We start from the raw sequence: 15,515 nt of genomic DNA, 5'->3' as shown, positions 1-15,515 counted from the left end.
TTAAGAATCAAAACATTAAGAATCAAAACATTAAGAATCAAAACATTCTATCCCACTGTACTTGCAGAAAGCAACAAGGCACAATTTTAAATCATTGAATATTGACTCATTTTATTAGTCACTTCATAATTTGTTTCAACCAAAAGACAATACACACAGCAGAAGTCTAATGCATCCCATGTAAATGTTTACATCTGTTAAGCTCCTCACTCACCTATGACTCAGCATTTACTTAAATTTTTCACATCTCAAAAATAGGTCTCCAGAATTTCGAGTGCCATCAGGTGCCCTGTTCAAATGGCATGTTTTCACTTTAAATTTGGTTGGGGTTGGTTTTTTAGTAACTTTTTGTTTGCCTTTTTTTTTTCTCTACACTGTCAAAGAGGTGGGATGGGGCTCTATGTAAAATTTAAATTACATCATCAGGAAAGTAAAAGGAATATACAGGAAGAGAGTGAAAGTTAAAAGGGAAGCAGTCCAGCAGCTCATTCCCTCACAGCCTCCAGGTAGAAAATGAACACCTGAAAGTGCACCAGCGTCACTGCTGCCGCGGCTCACAGCTAGTACCAGCCTTAGGGAAGGCACTGGTGCCTTTCCCAGCTGTTTCAGTATCTTCTGAGTTATAGATCCAAGGTACTGTAAAGACAGTCCCCTCACTGCTATTGCTTCAGTAAGTTGTTCAAGGCCATATTTTGTGCCATCAAAACCTGGACAAAGTCGACTTTTAGGACCTTCCCATGTCTCCTCCCCCTTCAGGCCCATTATGGCCACTATTGTTTCTGTCATTTTTTGACTCAAAATACATTCACTTGGAAAAACAGACATCCGGTGTCTCCCGGTTCCAAAGCCTCCCATGCAGATACTAGTAAGATTAGCCACGAAGTCCGTATCTTGCTGCCTTTATATCCCCCTTACACTGAAGCAAGGAAAGTGTTGACCAGACCTGTAAGAATTGTTGCGTTCAATCAGTGGGAAGAGGACTCAGCCTGTGCTTGGAGTGCCTCAGACATGCAAGTACTCTCCAGAGGAAAACTACAGCAGCAGCACAAAGCTCGAAATGCACATGGGGGTCAAAGAGCAAACAGCATTATCTGGTATTGCAGATGGGGGAAGGTGTGAAGCCTGGACTTCCTTCTTGCGTAATGTCAGCATCCATCCCTTAGTGAGGAGGGGAGAGCTCCAAGGACAACTGGAATGTTTGGCTGCTACACAAGAGTACTTCATAGCCAAGGGATGGCTTCCTGCAAAATGTATTTCGGGTACACGCATCGCCTCCTTCAGCTCAACTCAAATACATGACGAAATGCCCATTTCCCCACAGACGCGGTGCAAGGGTGGCTGAAGGAGCCAAGAACACAGAAAGAATTCACCCTGCAAGCTTACCAGAGACTGACAGCAAACCCCAGCTGCTCTAGGGGACAGAAAACAAGTAGGACAAGAGGGACAACATACTCTGCTGCACCAAGTGGCCAGGCGAGACACCATTTTCTTCTTCCTTCCCATCTAATTTCCTGTACCAGTGCTCTTTCCCAGCAAAACCAAAGGGAGAGCGAGGCATGCTGGCTTTCAGTACGAGTGACCATGTACAACTCTGTGAAGAGAATGGGAGAGCTTATGAGGAGTTTGGGAACCAAGGCAAAGACTGCCCACTAACTTTTTATCTGGCATGCCCTCAGAGCTCACTGGGGTATGGATTTCACATGCTCAGTCTTCCACATTGAGTTTGAGCTAGTGGGGCAGTGAATAGCCACAAATGCAGTGAAAACAAACTAAATGCTCAGCAGAAGAAATGGACTGTGATTCAGCCATTTCCTGCAAAACTGCCTGTTTCATGATGCTTCTAGCTAAGCACAGGCTATATCTCACCACTGATAGCCAAGGCATGACCGTACCACAACCCAAAGTTAATTTTAAGGAAATCATACATTGTTCTTCTAGATTTTATAACCCTATGCTGATTCCAGTTCCAGGAGAAAAAAGTTCTTTGCTAATCTGAAGGCCCAAACCAGTTCAATCAGTAAGATAGCAAAAATGCCCTCCAAGAAAAGATAAATTTACTCCACTGCACATGGACCGGCACTTAAATCAGTGACACAGTCAGTCCCACATTATATTGCTTAATGCAGTTAAGACCAGACCAGACTGAACAACTCTTAGGGGCCTCTTGCTCCCAATTCAAAGGCAGAATTGGTCTTCAGTTTTCCTGAAGTACACTGTGGACCACTCTTGCAATACTTTTGGCAAGCTCTGGAGCCCAGCATCAGCACTTCTGTGGACACAAAAAGCTATGTCTAAGCTTGCCCTCAGAGCACTCAATGAACTGAAAAGACCTAGAATAGAACTGAAGCAGAAGTGTTCAACCTTCAGCTCACCAGCACATTCACAAATGAAAATCTAAGATCTATCCTAAGATATATCCTGAAGAGCACTGAACATCTGAACAGTTTGTCACACTGCTTTCATCTGTCTTACACATCACCTCCAAGAGACTGCCCAGAACTGCACCACTCCCAAGAGTTCCCACAGTGACATCCCTGAACGAAGCTTTCTGCGAGCTCAGAAGGGTACCAGACCTCACATCTTTGGACCCAAATACTCAAACAACTGGCTTCCATTCAAAACACAGTTTAGTTACTTTCAGTCTGGACCTGAACTGGCTCATTATTCTGAAAGGGGAACAAGGATCAACTAAGTAAAAAAATGGGAAAAGGTCTCTTTAAACTGCATGGTCTTTATTTCAGTGCCAATATTACAGATACAACACAAATATCCCAGTCAGAAGTAACTCAAATGGAACCCAGGGGGTCTGCTACAGGCTCTGGAAATTAAATTGGGGAGAAGTTCTGGAATAACCAAGAAGAGCAACTTTGCAGCATAGTCTCTGATGAGACTCCCAGCAGGAGCAAAGCCCTTGCCCAAAAACTGATCTACAAAATTCAGTGTGTCTTTTCTACCCATAAACCACAACTAACAGGTTGAAAGACTTTGAAACCGTATGTGGTAGAAAACCAGCTGCTCATTTTATCGCTACATCTCTCATACCTCACTTCACTTTCTGGGGAAGCTACAGAAGACTCTATGAATCTGCATGGCTTTAGCTACTGATGGAAAGAAAGAAAATTCAGGTGTAAAGTCTTCATTTCCAAGTACAGCACCAAAGCAATTTTACCAACTCTTACCAGCACCTCTTCTCCTGCACTGTGTCCCAGGTTTGCAGGTGAACTCCAAAGGTTCTTGCTCTTTGTATGGATCACATAACTAAGAAGTGGGTGTATACAATAATGCACTGAATAGGTCATAAGAAGCCTCCAGCTCCTTAAGACCTAGGGGGATACAAGAAGAAAGAGGCAGAGCAGCCTGACATTCCCCAAGACCCCATCTGAGTCCCAGATGAAAATGTCTGAAGGAATCCTGCTAAAAATGAACGACAACACGCCTTACCCACCCCAAGGAAAAAAAGACAGCAGAAAGAAGGAGCAACTGCTCACTTGCTGCAGAGAGAAGAAAGTTTCCCTGCTAGAAATTCCAGACTTCTCTTCCAACCAGGCTGTGTTCCTTTTTGAGGGGGAAGGAGGGTGGGGAAGGGAAGAAGGGAATGTTGCTTCTGGCTGTGAATGCATGTGTGAGGGAGTGCACAGTAGCCTCCACAAGCTGCCAGCCTCATCAGCAGAGGAGAGGAGATTAGTCTTAACAGATATGCTTCAAAGTCAGCAATCACTTCAGGAAAATTCCTCCTCATCAGCAGGTCTCATTTGTTCCCCATGCCCATGGTGCAGTTTGGGGGATTGCCAAGGATCACAACCTTCTTCCCAGAGTTCTTTTGATTGGGTGGGATGAGAATAAGAATGGTGCCAGAGCCTCATTGCCAAGACTGAGGGGGGAAGTTGTTGACTTCTGCTAGATCCTGCATTGCTGAGCCCTTGTGATTATATGTCAACTTGATCCGCATACGTAGTTGTTGCTACAAGAGAAAAGGGGGGAACAAACAAACACACACAAAACAAATTCAGGTCTTTATTACAGGTCAGAGACTCCCACCTCATCCAGTTCCCCTACCCCACCCCATGAATGCTCAACACAGACCCTTCCTGACCACAAGACTTTGCTGGGAATAGGTGCAGGGTGAGCTATGACACTGAAGATAAATGCTCAATCTGGTAGGACATCAATTGGTCACTATAGTTCTCAGATCAGGTACAAGCTCTTAGAAAAGTTACAGCACAGCTTCTACCCACATCTGTCTCTGCACTGGCCCTGCTCTTGCAAGCACTGAGGTCCTTAAATACAAAATTAACTGCCTTCAAATTCTGGTTAACAACAGAAGAAAGCAGAAGGCAGATCTGTACTCTGTCTGATGCACTGCACTTGGGCTTGCAGGGAGAGATGGGCTGTCCATTCAGTGCAGCAGTCTGGAAACTTCAAGTACTGCACAGCTCAGCAGCACTGTGAAGGACATAGCCTATGAAAGACTGGAAACAGAATCTCCAAGAACATTCCCTTCTGCTGTAAGTAAATGATGGAATAGCTCAGAAGTCACTTTACACTGTCATTTGGCTGTCACCCAGATACTAGGTGGCCCTTAAAAACAGCTAGAGTACAGCACGCTCCAGCCAGCTTCTCTGTTCTCCTTTCTCTCAAAAACCCCAAAAATGAAAAGCCAAAAGTTGACCATTTCTGTCTCTTTTCTCCATACCTACAGGCAAATACACAAAAGGGACAGCAGAGGGAAGAAAGGAAGACAATGACTGCTTCAACCAGGCTCAGGATAAATAAGTTATCACTGTATCACTAATAGATCAACATCGTCACTTTTTGGTTTATTTTTGGAAAACTAGCCATTAGTTTCAATCCAGCATGATGGCACTATTTTGCACCTCTGTACTCTGAAGTGTTCCTAGGAGTTGTGGTGTTCATACAAGAAAGCATGCCACTACCCTAGGTGTGTTTCACCTTGTGGGTCCCATTCTAGCACATTACTGGAAAACACCTAAATCCTCCAAGGTTCAGAAAATAACTTTCAAGGTGATCTATAGCACCACAGAGAACCTGGTATCAGATGTATATAAGACAGAGAATAATTAGTCTTGTGGCTTAGTATAGGCAGAGGTGAGCAGACTACATGGAAACAGATGCATGGAAACCACAAAAACTATGCACTAGAAGACTGCCATTCAGTGAAACTTGGGATGAAATCTGTGATTTTTTTTTTTTTCTGACTTGCAAATCAGTCTAGCAGCAACACTTTACATCTAGAGCAGTACGTAAGTGTTAACTCATGAAAAACTTCAGATGTTTTAAGTTCCTAGAATCATTTAACATCATAAGGCTGTCTCAAAAGAAGAAATGTGATCTCAATTTTGTTTTTCTTTCTGATGCCATCTGAGCACTTGCAAACCCTCTTAAGGAGGACATGTGGGCCACATCCCTCCCTCCCCTCAAGTCTGTTGTGTCCATGTCTTGAAGCCTGTCTCTGAACGCTGTAAAACAAATGGAATTATAATTACACCACACCTAAGATTCTTTCCATCAACCATTTAAAACTACACTCATCACATTAAAAACAAGTGACACCACTTGACAGACCATTTTAAGAATATGGACCAAGCTACTTTTTTGTGTAACAAACATTTCAAGTAACACCGCTGCAGATAGCAAGAACGAGTGTTGAGTATCTTTATATATCAAGATGCTTGCTTTCCAAACATCACTTTTACAACACATAGAAACACTAGATTGAGCTCCTCTGGAAAGGTCATTTGAAAACTTCACCACCACTGCGATGCAAGACATGAATGAATTCAAGGTAGCAAAGCTGTTACACTGTTTTAGCAGTAAAACCAAATAGAAGGCCAAACCTGTGTCCAGAACCTCCTGAGTTTTTTGTAACTTTTTCCTAACTCTAACCGAAGTGACTGCCATGAAAAACATACCATTCACTACCATCACTCCCTACCTCTCATCACAGATGCATCCCTGTGCCACTAAATGAATGACTACAAGACACTATCTTCAACAGTTCTTCTTGGAATCACTCACCTTCTGTGGATTCAGAACTTTAATGACCTGTGTGATGGTCCCAGAGTTAAATGCAGGGATGACACTGCTGCTGGGAGACAGAAGCTGCAGCTGGAATGTCTGAAAACAGGGCAAAAAGAAAAAAATTTGATGTGTAAGCAAGTACGAAGTGACTTGTTTGCACTGAAAGAAAGCAAGGGACATTAAAAGTTTGGTTTCTGGCCCTTAAAAATCAGTTCTTGAATTCCCTATCTTGTTGTTCCCTAAGAACAACACATTCACTGGCCCATCTGCTTTCTATGCAAGTAGGATCCAGGAAACACAAATCATAGGAGGTAAGGGCTTACTGCAGTGTACCAAGATCAGCAGAGATGCTTTCTTTCATGCGTTGCACTCACAGGAGCAGTCAGCACACCCGTAACTTCAGGAGGCCTGTTCTTTCCCTAATTCCTTCCTATGGTAGGTGTAAAAGCTACCTGAATGCAAGTTAGAGGAATACTAATTCCTAGAAGTGAACGTACTTCCTTAAATTTCGAGAGCATTCCAGTCACATGCTGCTTCAATAGTCTGCTCTGCTATAAACTAGGCAATATGTCCCCCACCTTTTGTGCTGCAGCTGAGTGCAAAGGGAAACAATTAATTTCTTTAAATGAGGACTGCCAATAATCACCATATTGTGACTCATTTAAACTTTTATAAGCAACTAATGGCTTCAAAAGATTTTTTCTTTCATGTATTCATAGCTCCAAAGAACATGATATATTTTATTAGAAATTAGGAATAAAGGGTATGATTAGTATCTCCAAAATACTGGTTTTGACCCAAATGGTTTTTTTGCTTGAGGTTTAGCAATTTTTCTAGAAAGTGGTGATTTCAAAACATGATTTTGTCCAAGCAGAAGTGGTCCAATTTGACTGGAATCTGTGTTCTATTGCATTTACGACACATACTTTCAGACTGGCAAGAGATGACCCAACTGGGCACTAAAAGATCCTTGTAACAGTTCTCAGCCTTGCTGACCTTGCAAATTCCTATCTACATGAAAGCACCAATCAGGAAGTGTTTGCAACTGGCCTTCAACTTCTCACTGTAGTTGCCCTAAGTGGCTCTACCTTTGGTACTGCAGCTTGGAAAACAAAATCTGTCATATCCAGCTCTGTGCTGTTGGAGGCCTGTATCGTGATTACAGTGACACTAGGGTTGGTGTTCGACCTCTCAAAGGTGAAGTCAATCTTCAGCCCATTCTTGTTGTATGCAGTAATGGAGGGGATTCCTGTAGGAAACAAAAAAGCAGCAGACCTACAGAATCTGGAGATCACTCTCAACATCGTAGTATACATTTACTTTACCCCAGACTCTTCTGAAAATTAAACACACCCCGTTGTGCTCAAGTATCTATGCCACACTTTCAAATTGCCTCCTTTTTTTTTTCTTTCCTTTACTATTCCTTGTTTCCCCTTCTAGCTGGGTGTTGGGGCACTTTAGGCAAAGGATTTACATGTCCCTAACCTGCAGCAATATCATTGAAGAGAGGCTGAGATGTAAGTCCATCGAGCAGGAACGGAGGCTGTGCTATCTGGGGTGCAGGGGCAGATACTGGAGAACCTACAAGAAATGTTGAAGGATTAATACTTTGCTGTCAGGAATGAAGAGTAATTACTCCTTTGCCAAAGACTGACTGCTGCATATTGTATTTCTTTACACGAAGCTCTATAAAACACCTGTGTTGATCCTCCCCTTCTTTGCTTTCAAGAACTGGCTCCTCTTTTACTAGCAAGCATTCAAATGGAATTGATTCCTCACATCTCACAGTCCTCTCTGGAAAGGCTCACAGCATTCCCAGACTCAGGTGTGAAAATGCTCAAGTCTCACCAGCTAATCATACAGAATCAACCTGTGACTTCATTCCCTGACTCCCACCTGTATGCTAATATGGATCTTGCTAAGAGTAAGTGTAAAAACTAGGACTTAAAAGACAATGAAGAAGTAGCCCACCCTCATCCCATCTCAGGGATGGGAATGTAGACTTGTAAGAAATGCAGCCTGCTCACCTGTTAGGTTGAGGTCTCCCAGGAGGTCAAGCAGCTCCCCACCAGCAGAGGCTGGCTTGCTTGTAGGTGCAGTGGGAATTACAGGTGTTATATCACTTCCCCCCAACAAGTCCAATAAATCATTTGCCTAATGAGAGAGTGGATGTAAAACTTACATATATTCAACTTTCTGCTACTTTCCCTTGCAAATGCAGTGTGTTCTGTTTGTTCTCAAACTGAAGACCACCAGAGTTAATGGCCAGTTAGAGGGGTTCTTAGTTTCACTGCGATCCCATGCCCCACAAGAAATCCAGTTTTCATGCTTGAGGGACCAAAGAGATAGGGAAGGACTGAGTTCATGCACACTAAAGACAGGTTGGGGTATCACAGAATATTCTGAGTTGGAAAGGACCCACAAAAATTACTGAGTCCAACTCTAAAGTGAATAGCCCATATCAAATGCATGACCTTGGCATTAATAGCACCATAACCAACTGAGATAATCCCACCCTGCTCCTGAGTAATGAGTATTTTGGACCAAACCACTACAACACTAGAGCCACCAGAGCAGAGCAATGATACAATCATCATCAGTCAGAAACAGCAAAGAAGCAGAGAGGGCAAGGGAGATGGTCTCAGCTTTCTGTTGGCACTGGCTGGAATGTGGTCTGACAGACAGTGGAAATTTATCCTGGGTCAGTTTCTGTTACCTGGTTAGCAGGTTGCAATCCAGAGGGTGGAGGTTTGGTTTCCAGTACTGCTGTCTCTGTCTCTCCATTGGTCTGTACAATCTCAGCAGGGCCATTTGTGGTGACTTTCTCCATTACTGGCATTCTCTCAAGCAGTGCTGGCCTGAAAGAAGCTGACATAGTTACACTGTGCCATCTTCCTGGATCCCAATCCAAATACTTAGACATTCAAGAGCTGATATATACATGACAACCTGCCTTTTCCCTTGAGCTCCTATGCAGGGGAACTGTAAGACTGCATGACAGTTTGAGGTGGTCAGAAGCAATCCCTGGCATTCTGTGCCAGTATAAACACACTAGTTGATAGCAAAAAGACAAACAAGCCCTCCTGTCTCCTGCTTCCCCCAGTACCTGACAAGCTCAGGCTCAAAGCAGGACAAAAGCTTTGGCAGAGAGTGTCTCTGATCACAGAACAGTATCACAGGATACATTAAGTCCTTAAAACACTCACTAATAACCCTGTAGAAGGGGAGGGACTCCAGATCCTCTGTAACCCTACCAGAAATCACCAAAGTTCTCACAGTAGAGTGTCACCCACAGGACATCAGAGCAGATAATGATCCTTTTCAAACACCAAAATTCTACCAGCACTTACCTCATGTGATCATATTTCTTGAAAAGTGCATTATATTCCACAGCTCTCTGCTGTAGCTCCACATCAATGCTGCTGCCATAGATGGAAACTACCTTCTTAATGCGACTGTTGGGGGGCAAGGGAAAACAAAACCACCATGAAACTAGCAGCAATAAGCAAGGGATTAGCATGTGTCATGCCCAAGATGCTACCTAGTCTCTGTTCAACAGGAGTCCCATGTAACCTGTGTAAAACAGCAGTCTGTGCAGTATCCATGTAACATCCATAGATGAACTGTCCCTTCACAACAGCATCAGCAAGTGATTAATACACCACCTTAGGGTATAGCATAAAAAAGCTCAACTACCCACACTGAGAAGCCTCCAACAGGAAACAAGGCTATTTTTCTATCCATCATCCAAAAAAGGAACCAGAAAGAACAGTCCACTGAAAGTAAGGACTTCTCTTCCCCATAAGTAGTTTTCAAGAAACAGCAACATAGATTAAGTCCCCACACAGCACAGGGCATCCATAGAGAAAACAGTACCCCCAACAGACATCTTCCAGCCTGTGAGCAAAGGAGGACTGTAAGAGCCAACAAATAACAGGATGACTCTTGTCAACCACAGAAGCAGAACATGTTCAAGGAATACTCCTACTGAAGACAACTGATGTTGGTATATTTGCAACAAAGCCTTATGCAGTATACCACCAATGGGAACTCACTTGACAGTGCAGGTGAACCTTGTGGAGAGCTTCATGATGGCAGTGAGAGCATAGCCTCGTGTCACAGATGCAGACATATTTGATATCAGGACGCTTTCTAAAATATCAAGAACTTCATCCTCTGTTACCTGAAAAGGTACAGAGAGGTTAGGCTAAGACAGAGGGGAGCTCAGAGCAAGCCTTCCAGAGCACAAAAACCTGCCTCTTGCCTAATGGATGTGCCACGCCTCCTCTGCAACTCTGAGCCTGTAGCATTGTGTTCAGAGCATGTGAGACATGCATCCAGGTGGAGATCCCATGGTATGAGTTTTAAAATACAGTTCTGATCTGTTTCACACATTGAAGAGCAGGTTCATCACTGAAATACACTGCTAAGACCCCAGCAGATTTCTTCCAAGTCAGTTAGCACTGAAACCATACCACTCTGCCAGTTGTAGAAGCACTCCACACAGCCAGTGTTTACACAGTCCATGCCTGCAGCAGGGGAAGGAGATTCCTGTCCAGGGTCCACTACCATCATGGACATCAGTGCTAGGGAACTGCTGAAAGCACTCCCTTCACCTAGCCAGCATCAAGTGGGTCCAGCCTCAGCCAGGTGTACAGTTGCTGTTCTTTCCCAAGCTATACCTGTATTGGTTCCTCCTCTTCACACTGACCGGACACCAGAAGATCTCCGTACTCTCCTATGCACCAGGAGGCAACTTGCACCAGGGGTTGCTGTTGGAAGAAAAACCAGAGAAGGCTCAGATATAAATGGCTGCCTGTATGATAAATGAAACCATCTCCTTTTCTAAGATCAAGCTTAGCCTTCCACAGCAGAAGAAAGAGGAATATCTGATTCGATCAAGAATTCCGTAAGAGAATTGGAGAACTAAAAAGAAGATGAACTTACAGAAGACATGCCTGCTCAGCAATCTCTCTCTTGGAGCCAGACAAGGTGATGTTGGCTCACACTGAGATCTTAGTAAACATGTGTAATTATTGCAGTACAATAAAGAAACTGAAGCTCGCCACATTTGGTTTTACCTGGGAGTAATCTCCAAGGATGGCTTTGTAGAGTCTCTGCACAGTGTAGGCATGCATCTCCACACTATTAGTTATTAACTGGATCAGATTGGGAACAGCATCATCACGAACATAACTTCCTGCCTACAAGAACAATTGTTAGGTTTTACTAAGGACGTTCTTAAGTAACACTCAGCACCTGTGACACCCTTCACAAAACCACCTAATGTGCATGGAAATAAAAATCAACTTTCTCATCCATGAGCACTTTATGGTTGATTTTAAGCAACCTCAAGGGGGCAGAAGTACAGGACAGCACATTTACCAACAAATAAAACTATACTCAGAAATCCACACTACAGATACCCCAAAACTGCAAGAGGATAGAAAGCAGAAATGAATACAACTTTATAAGTGGTTTATCTCGCAGACAAGAAAAGGCAATTACTTTACTGAAGAAAGTCATCTGAGAGCAATTCTCACAGCAAACTTTCCAATGGAAATTAATTCTCACTTCAGACGAATCTACTTCTCTCTGTTTCAGGGTGACAAAATGGCACCCCCAGGCAGACTTACTTTACCCCTTGATGAACTTCTCAAATTTGAACACTATACCGATAAATCTCTTCCCACTCCTTTGCCTGAGAGAACACACTGCCTACCCAAGTTATCAAGATCTCTTCCCTCAGTTGCCAAAACACTACTCCAGTTCCACCTCAGCTATGATGTTTATAGACAAATTCAAGTAGATAAAGAGCAATAATTAAACCCAAAGAAGGTGAACAAGAAGGCTGTTGATACAGTTTTATTAACAAGTTTTGATAAACTCAACTTGGAGTAATTCCAAGAAACTCCTTCACCCCCTTTCTCTTTGCAAGTCACTTAAGGCTGCATTCACTCTCCTCTGAAAGCACTGTATATTGGAAACAGACAGTACAAGAGTTGTCTTTAGAAAGTGATGTGATTACTGCAGTAGACACACTGTTACACACTGTTACTCGTGTGTGCTTCTGAAATAGTACAGTTCTTCTAAAAAACCACTCAGCGATCCAAGGCAGCCAGTCAAAAACATGTAAACTCAGTAAATGTGACTATCATAAGTACACTTCCCCTCTGTATTTTAGCACTTGTTATCTGCCAGCCTTTAGAACCATCTTCAACTTGATGGTGAGTAACTTCCTACAGACAAGAAAATTTTATGTAGTCACACACAAAGAGGCAATTTCACTTACCGTTGTTAGGACTCTCATAATTGTGTCTATGTGCCAGCGCTTGGAAGGAGCATATCTGACAAAATTAAGAAAAGCAGTTAGAGCAATAACTGCCAGTCTTTAACACCAGCAAGAAACCCACCATCATCAGAACCTCCCCTTTCAGTTACTTCCTGGCCCACTGGTTCATGAGGAGGGACACCAATACTGAGGGAGGGCTACAACTGACAAACCACACATAAATCAGTGAACAGAGAAGAAATGAATCAACGCATTCTCTCTTGGGAGCAAGCAGGGAGAGAAACAACACACAAGGTTGTTTACAATCCCAAGGATGTACCAAAAATTATTAGTAAGTAAAACAACTCCATACTTTTCAGCTGCAAGAAATATTCCAGATGCACAGTCTGCCTTGAACTCTGGTTCACAGGAATCTAGGAAATACAGTAACTCCTTCATCATTCCACGGACATTGTTCCCATTAACAAGAGCAAAACTCAGTTCCATTGCACGCCTAGGGCAAGAGACAGAAAACCAATCAAGTAACTTCACCTAGTGAAGGAAGAAAAAAACCCCCAAATCCAGCTACAAAAATGCAGTTACCTTTTAATTAAGAAGAGATCAATACTTACTAATCCTGTGAGAACAGCCCTCCACATTTAATGTGTCAGTATTTTCTTGTTCATAGGCAGACAATAAACATCCACCCCCCAAAAAATTAAGGGGGAGCGGGGCTATGGGGTGTTCTAGAAATATCTATCCATATGTTAAAGATAGCTTAAGGCTAGCAATATCTTTCAGCAACCAGAGTCCATCAGGATTAAAAGTCTGACTGCCCAAGCGTAATCGAATGCTGGTCATTTCTGACACAAAACTGTAACAACTAAACCATGCCACAACACGCTTTCTCCAGCTTGAGGGGTCCAGCACAGACCCGTTTCCAATTCCATATATTGGAGATTCAAACGCAGTGGAGATTTAAAATATTAACTGATAAGCTTTACTGTATCCTGTTGGATAAACTACGTAAGACTACTAGAACCCGAAGTTACCCTGGTGTTGTTTATTCCTCCTCATCACAGACATGCTGACACCAGAACTAGTCAGAGTACTAGCTCCTTGCCATTCCTTTTTGTGCACATTGAGAGCTCAGAGGCTACTCCCCGGCCCTTCTACTTGAAGCTTCTGTAGCTGATTCTAGCACACGTCTCTCGTTCTTCTGACATTTTTTGGATGAAGACTATCAACTTCAAACGTGATTGATTTCTGCACAACTCTGCAACAGCTTTTTACCCAACTAAAACCCAGGGACTGAGAAAATACAGAGGTATTCAGAATTAGGGTGGAGATACCAAACTAAATTGTTACCTTTTAACATTTAAATCTGTTTAGTTGATGACCTATACCATTATTAGAACTGTTTCCATCTCTCCAACTAGTTCCCAGCTCCTTACACTTGACCCTACTGGGTTACAAGTTTTCCATGTTTATGTTTAAAATTTCAGTCATTTTATAGCAGATATAGCAATACTGCAGCTGCACAGGAGAACACTGTAGTGTTAATACCAGGCATTTATCTCAGCGCCTATTGCTTACCTTCAGTCATATCACATGTTTCATTTCTGTCACAAAGCTCTTAATCATGTAGTTTGATCAAATGAAGCAGACAAAAAGAATTAAATGGCAAAGCCATTCTGAATTACACTACATGGACCAAAGACTAACTGCACCAGTTACAAGATAACGAGCAGAGGCCATGCTTCAGATAACCAAAACTAGGTATCATGTCTTTCCCTCAAGTCCTTGAAGCTTGCTACCTGGGACTCTGACATATATCCAGTCAATATAATGCTTCAATGAAGACAGTGCATTGTCAGCAGCACGAGTGTCAGCATGGCAACATCGTGCTCTGCTGATGGATCACTCAAAGGCTTCATCCTCCAACAGCACTCAGACATGAAGCTCAGTTGTTTGTAGCATACCCTTGTTTTCTTAGCAGGCACCAATAAAATGTTTTTGTTTCCTTCTACTCAAAACCTAGATGAGGCTTTGCTGTTCCACAACCTAGTCCCAGGCTGGCTCTGACACCAAACAGCAACAGCAGCCTGCCTTGTTTTGCATTTAAAATACAAATTTGTGGTTTGGGATAGATTGCAACTGTAAAAATAGATTACATGATACCCATTACATAGCAGTTAAATATAAGCTTCAGAAGCAAGACAAATCCCATTTCTTTCCTATTTTGCACATATGAGTCTGAGTGGTGCTGTTAAAAAAAAATCTAGATCTGATTCAAAGATGGGCATAAGTTTGAAGAATGCCTATCAGAACAAGGATCTGTAGTGTATCTAATCAGTTTGAGTAGATGGAAAAAAGAGGTTGAACAATTTGGAAGGTATATTCATGTGATGAGTGCTCAATGAAATTCTGGCCGGTAGCAGAGAGATTTTACGAAACGCAACAGGAAAAAGGCTGCTGTCCCCATCACTGCATGCTGTATGCTGCACTGAGCTCAGACCTTTCCTTGTAACCCAGTTACAGAAAGAATAATGTTGAGGAGGAGAGTTCTGAAAAAAAGAACAAGGAATCAACAGGCTGAAAGACTCAGTTTAGAACAGCAGCTTTCCATATAGGCTGGGCAAAAGTGAGACAGAACAGTTCAAGAATTTCCGTGAGTGACAGAAACAGGAGAAAGTTACTATCATGAGTAAAAGGAACATAACTGAAGTAATGAGAAGAAACTGGAAGAAATTAAGACTGAGTAAAAGACAAAAAGTATTTCTGTAGTGAGAAATAAGGTTGCAAGCTTTCCCATAGCCCAGAGAAGCAGCAACACACCACTATTAAATGACAAATGAACACCAAGAATGATAAAAGGATGGGGTTTGTAAACAAATTGTTCGAGCAATCAAGTCTGAATTCTACCACTCCCTAATACATCTAAGAATACATTATTTGGATGACTTAACACTGCTTCAAGACAACATGGCACTGCCTGTTCATCTGGGAAAGGAAAACAATGTGGAGCACATCAGAGTACGTTTGACCACAATCATTGGGCACAGCAGCTTTCCATCTCACTGAGAGCACACAAATCTAATCTCCACTGATATTGCACTTCGGAAAAATTCAGGCAAACAGAATTTATTTTTTCCCCATGAAATGTAACAGCAGTTTTTCCAAGAAGGTGGGTGCACATCTCCAT

At 42.6% G+C, this 15,515-nt stretch overlaps 1 protein-coding gene and 1 non-coding gene across 5 annotated transcripts in view; both read right to left on the bottom strand.

Annotated features, from left to right (window-relative positions):
- Nucleotides 1–91: 91 nt before the first annotated feature.
- AP1G1 (adaptor related protein complex 1 subunit gamma 1) overlaps nt 92–15,515 on the bottom strand; it is a 38,273-nt gene continuing 22,849 nt past the window's right edge. For 3 of the 4 annotated variants that reach the window (XM_042022877.1, XM_042022875.1, XM_042022876.1), the window contains 12 exons: nt 12,684–12,824; nt 12,332–12,386; nt 11,121–11,243; nt 10,722–10,811; nt 10,095–10,222; nt 9,390–9,494; nt 8,756–8,897; nt 8,067–8,193; nt 7,525–7,620; nt 7,128–7,288; nt 6,037–6,135; nt 92–3,961 (listed from right to left, as the gene is read on the bottom strand). In XM_042022877.1, coding sequence (XP_041878811.1) covers nt 3,860–3,961; nt 6,037–6,135; nt 7,128–7,288; nt 7,525–7,620; nt 8,067–8,193; nt 8,756–8,897; nt 9,390–9,494; nt 10,095–10,222; nt 10,722–10,811; nt 11,121–11,243; nt 12,332–12,386; nt 12,684–12,824 — 1,369 coding nt within the window. In that variant the 3' untranslated portion in view covers nt 92–3,859. The remainder of the gene's footprint in view (nt 3,962–6,036; nt 6,136–7,127; nt 7,289–7,524; nt 7,621–8,066; nt 8,194–8,755; nt 8,898–9,389; nt 9,495–10,094; nt 10,223–10,721; nt 10,812–11,120; nt 11,244–12,331; nt 12,387–12,683; nt 12,825–15,515) is intronic. The other variant, XM_042022878.1, reaches the window with a different exon arrangement.
- LOC121662087 lies at nt 14,175–14,261 on the bottom strand. The gene has a single exon (XR_006015175.1). It is a non-coding gene; the product is annotated as a small nucleolar RNA SNORD71 (small nucleolar RNA).

The sequence above is a fragment of the Corvus kubaryi genome, unplaced genomic scaffold, assembly GCF_017639235.1.
Source record: "Corvus kubaryi isolate FWS band 111438036 unplaced genomic scaffold, C.kubaryi_AGA036_p1.0 37225, whole genome shotgun sequence".
Lineage (NCBI taxonomy): Eukaryota > Metazoa > Chordata > Aves > Passeriformes > Corvidae > Corvus > Corvus kubaryi.
This window is presented reverse-complemented; position numbering and strand designations above follow the sequence as displayed.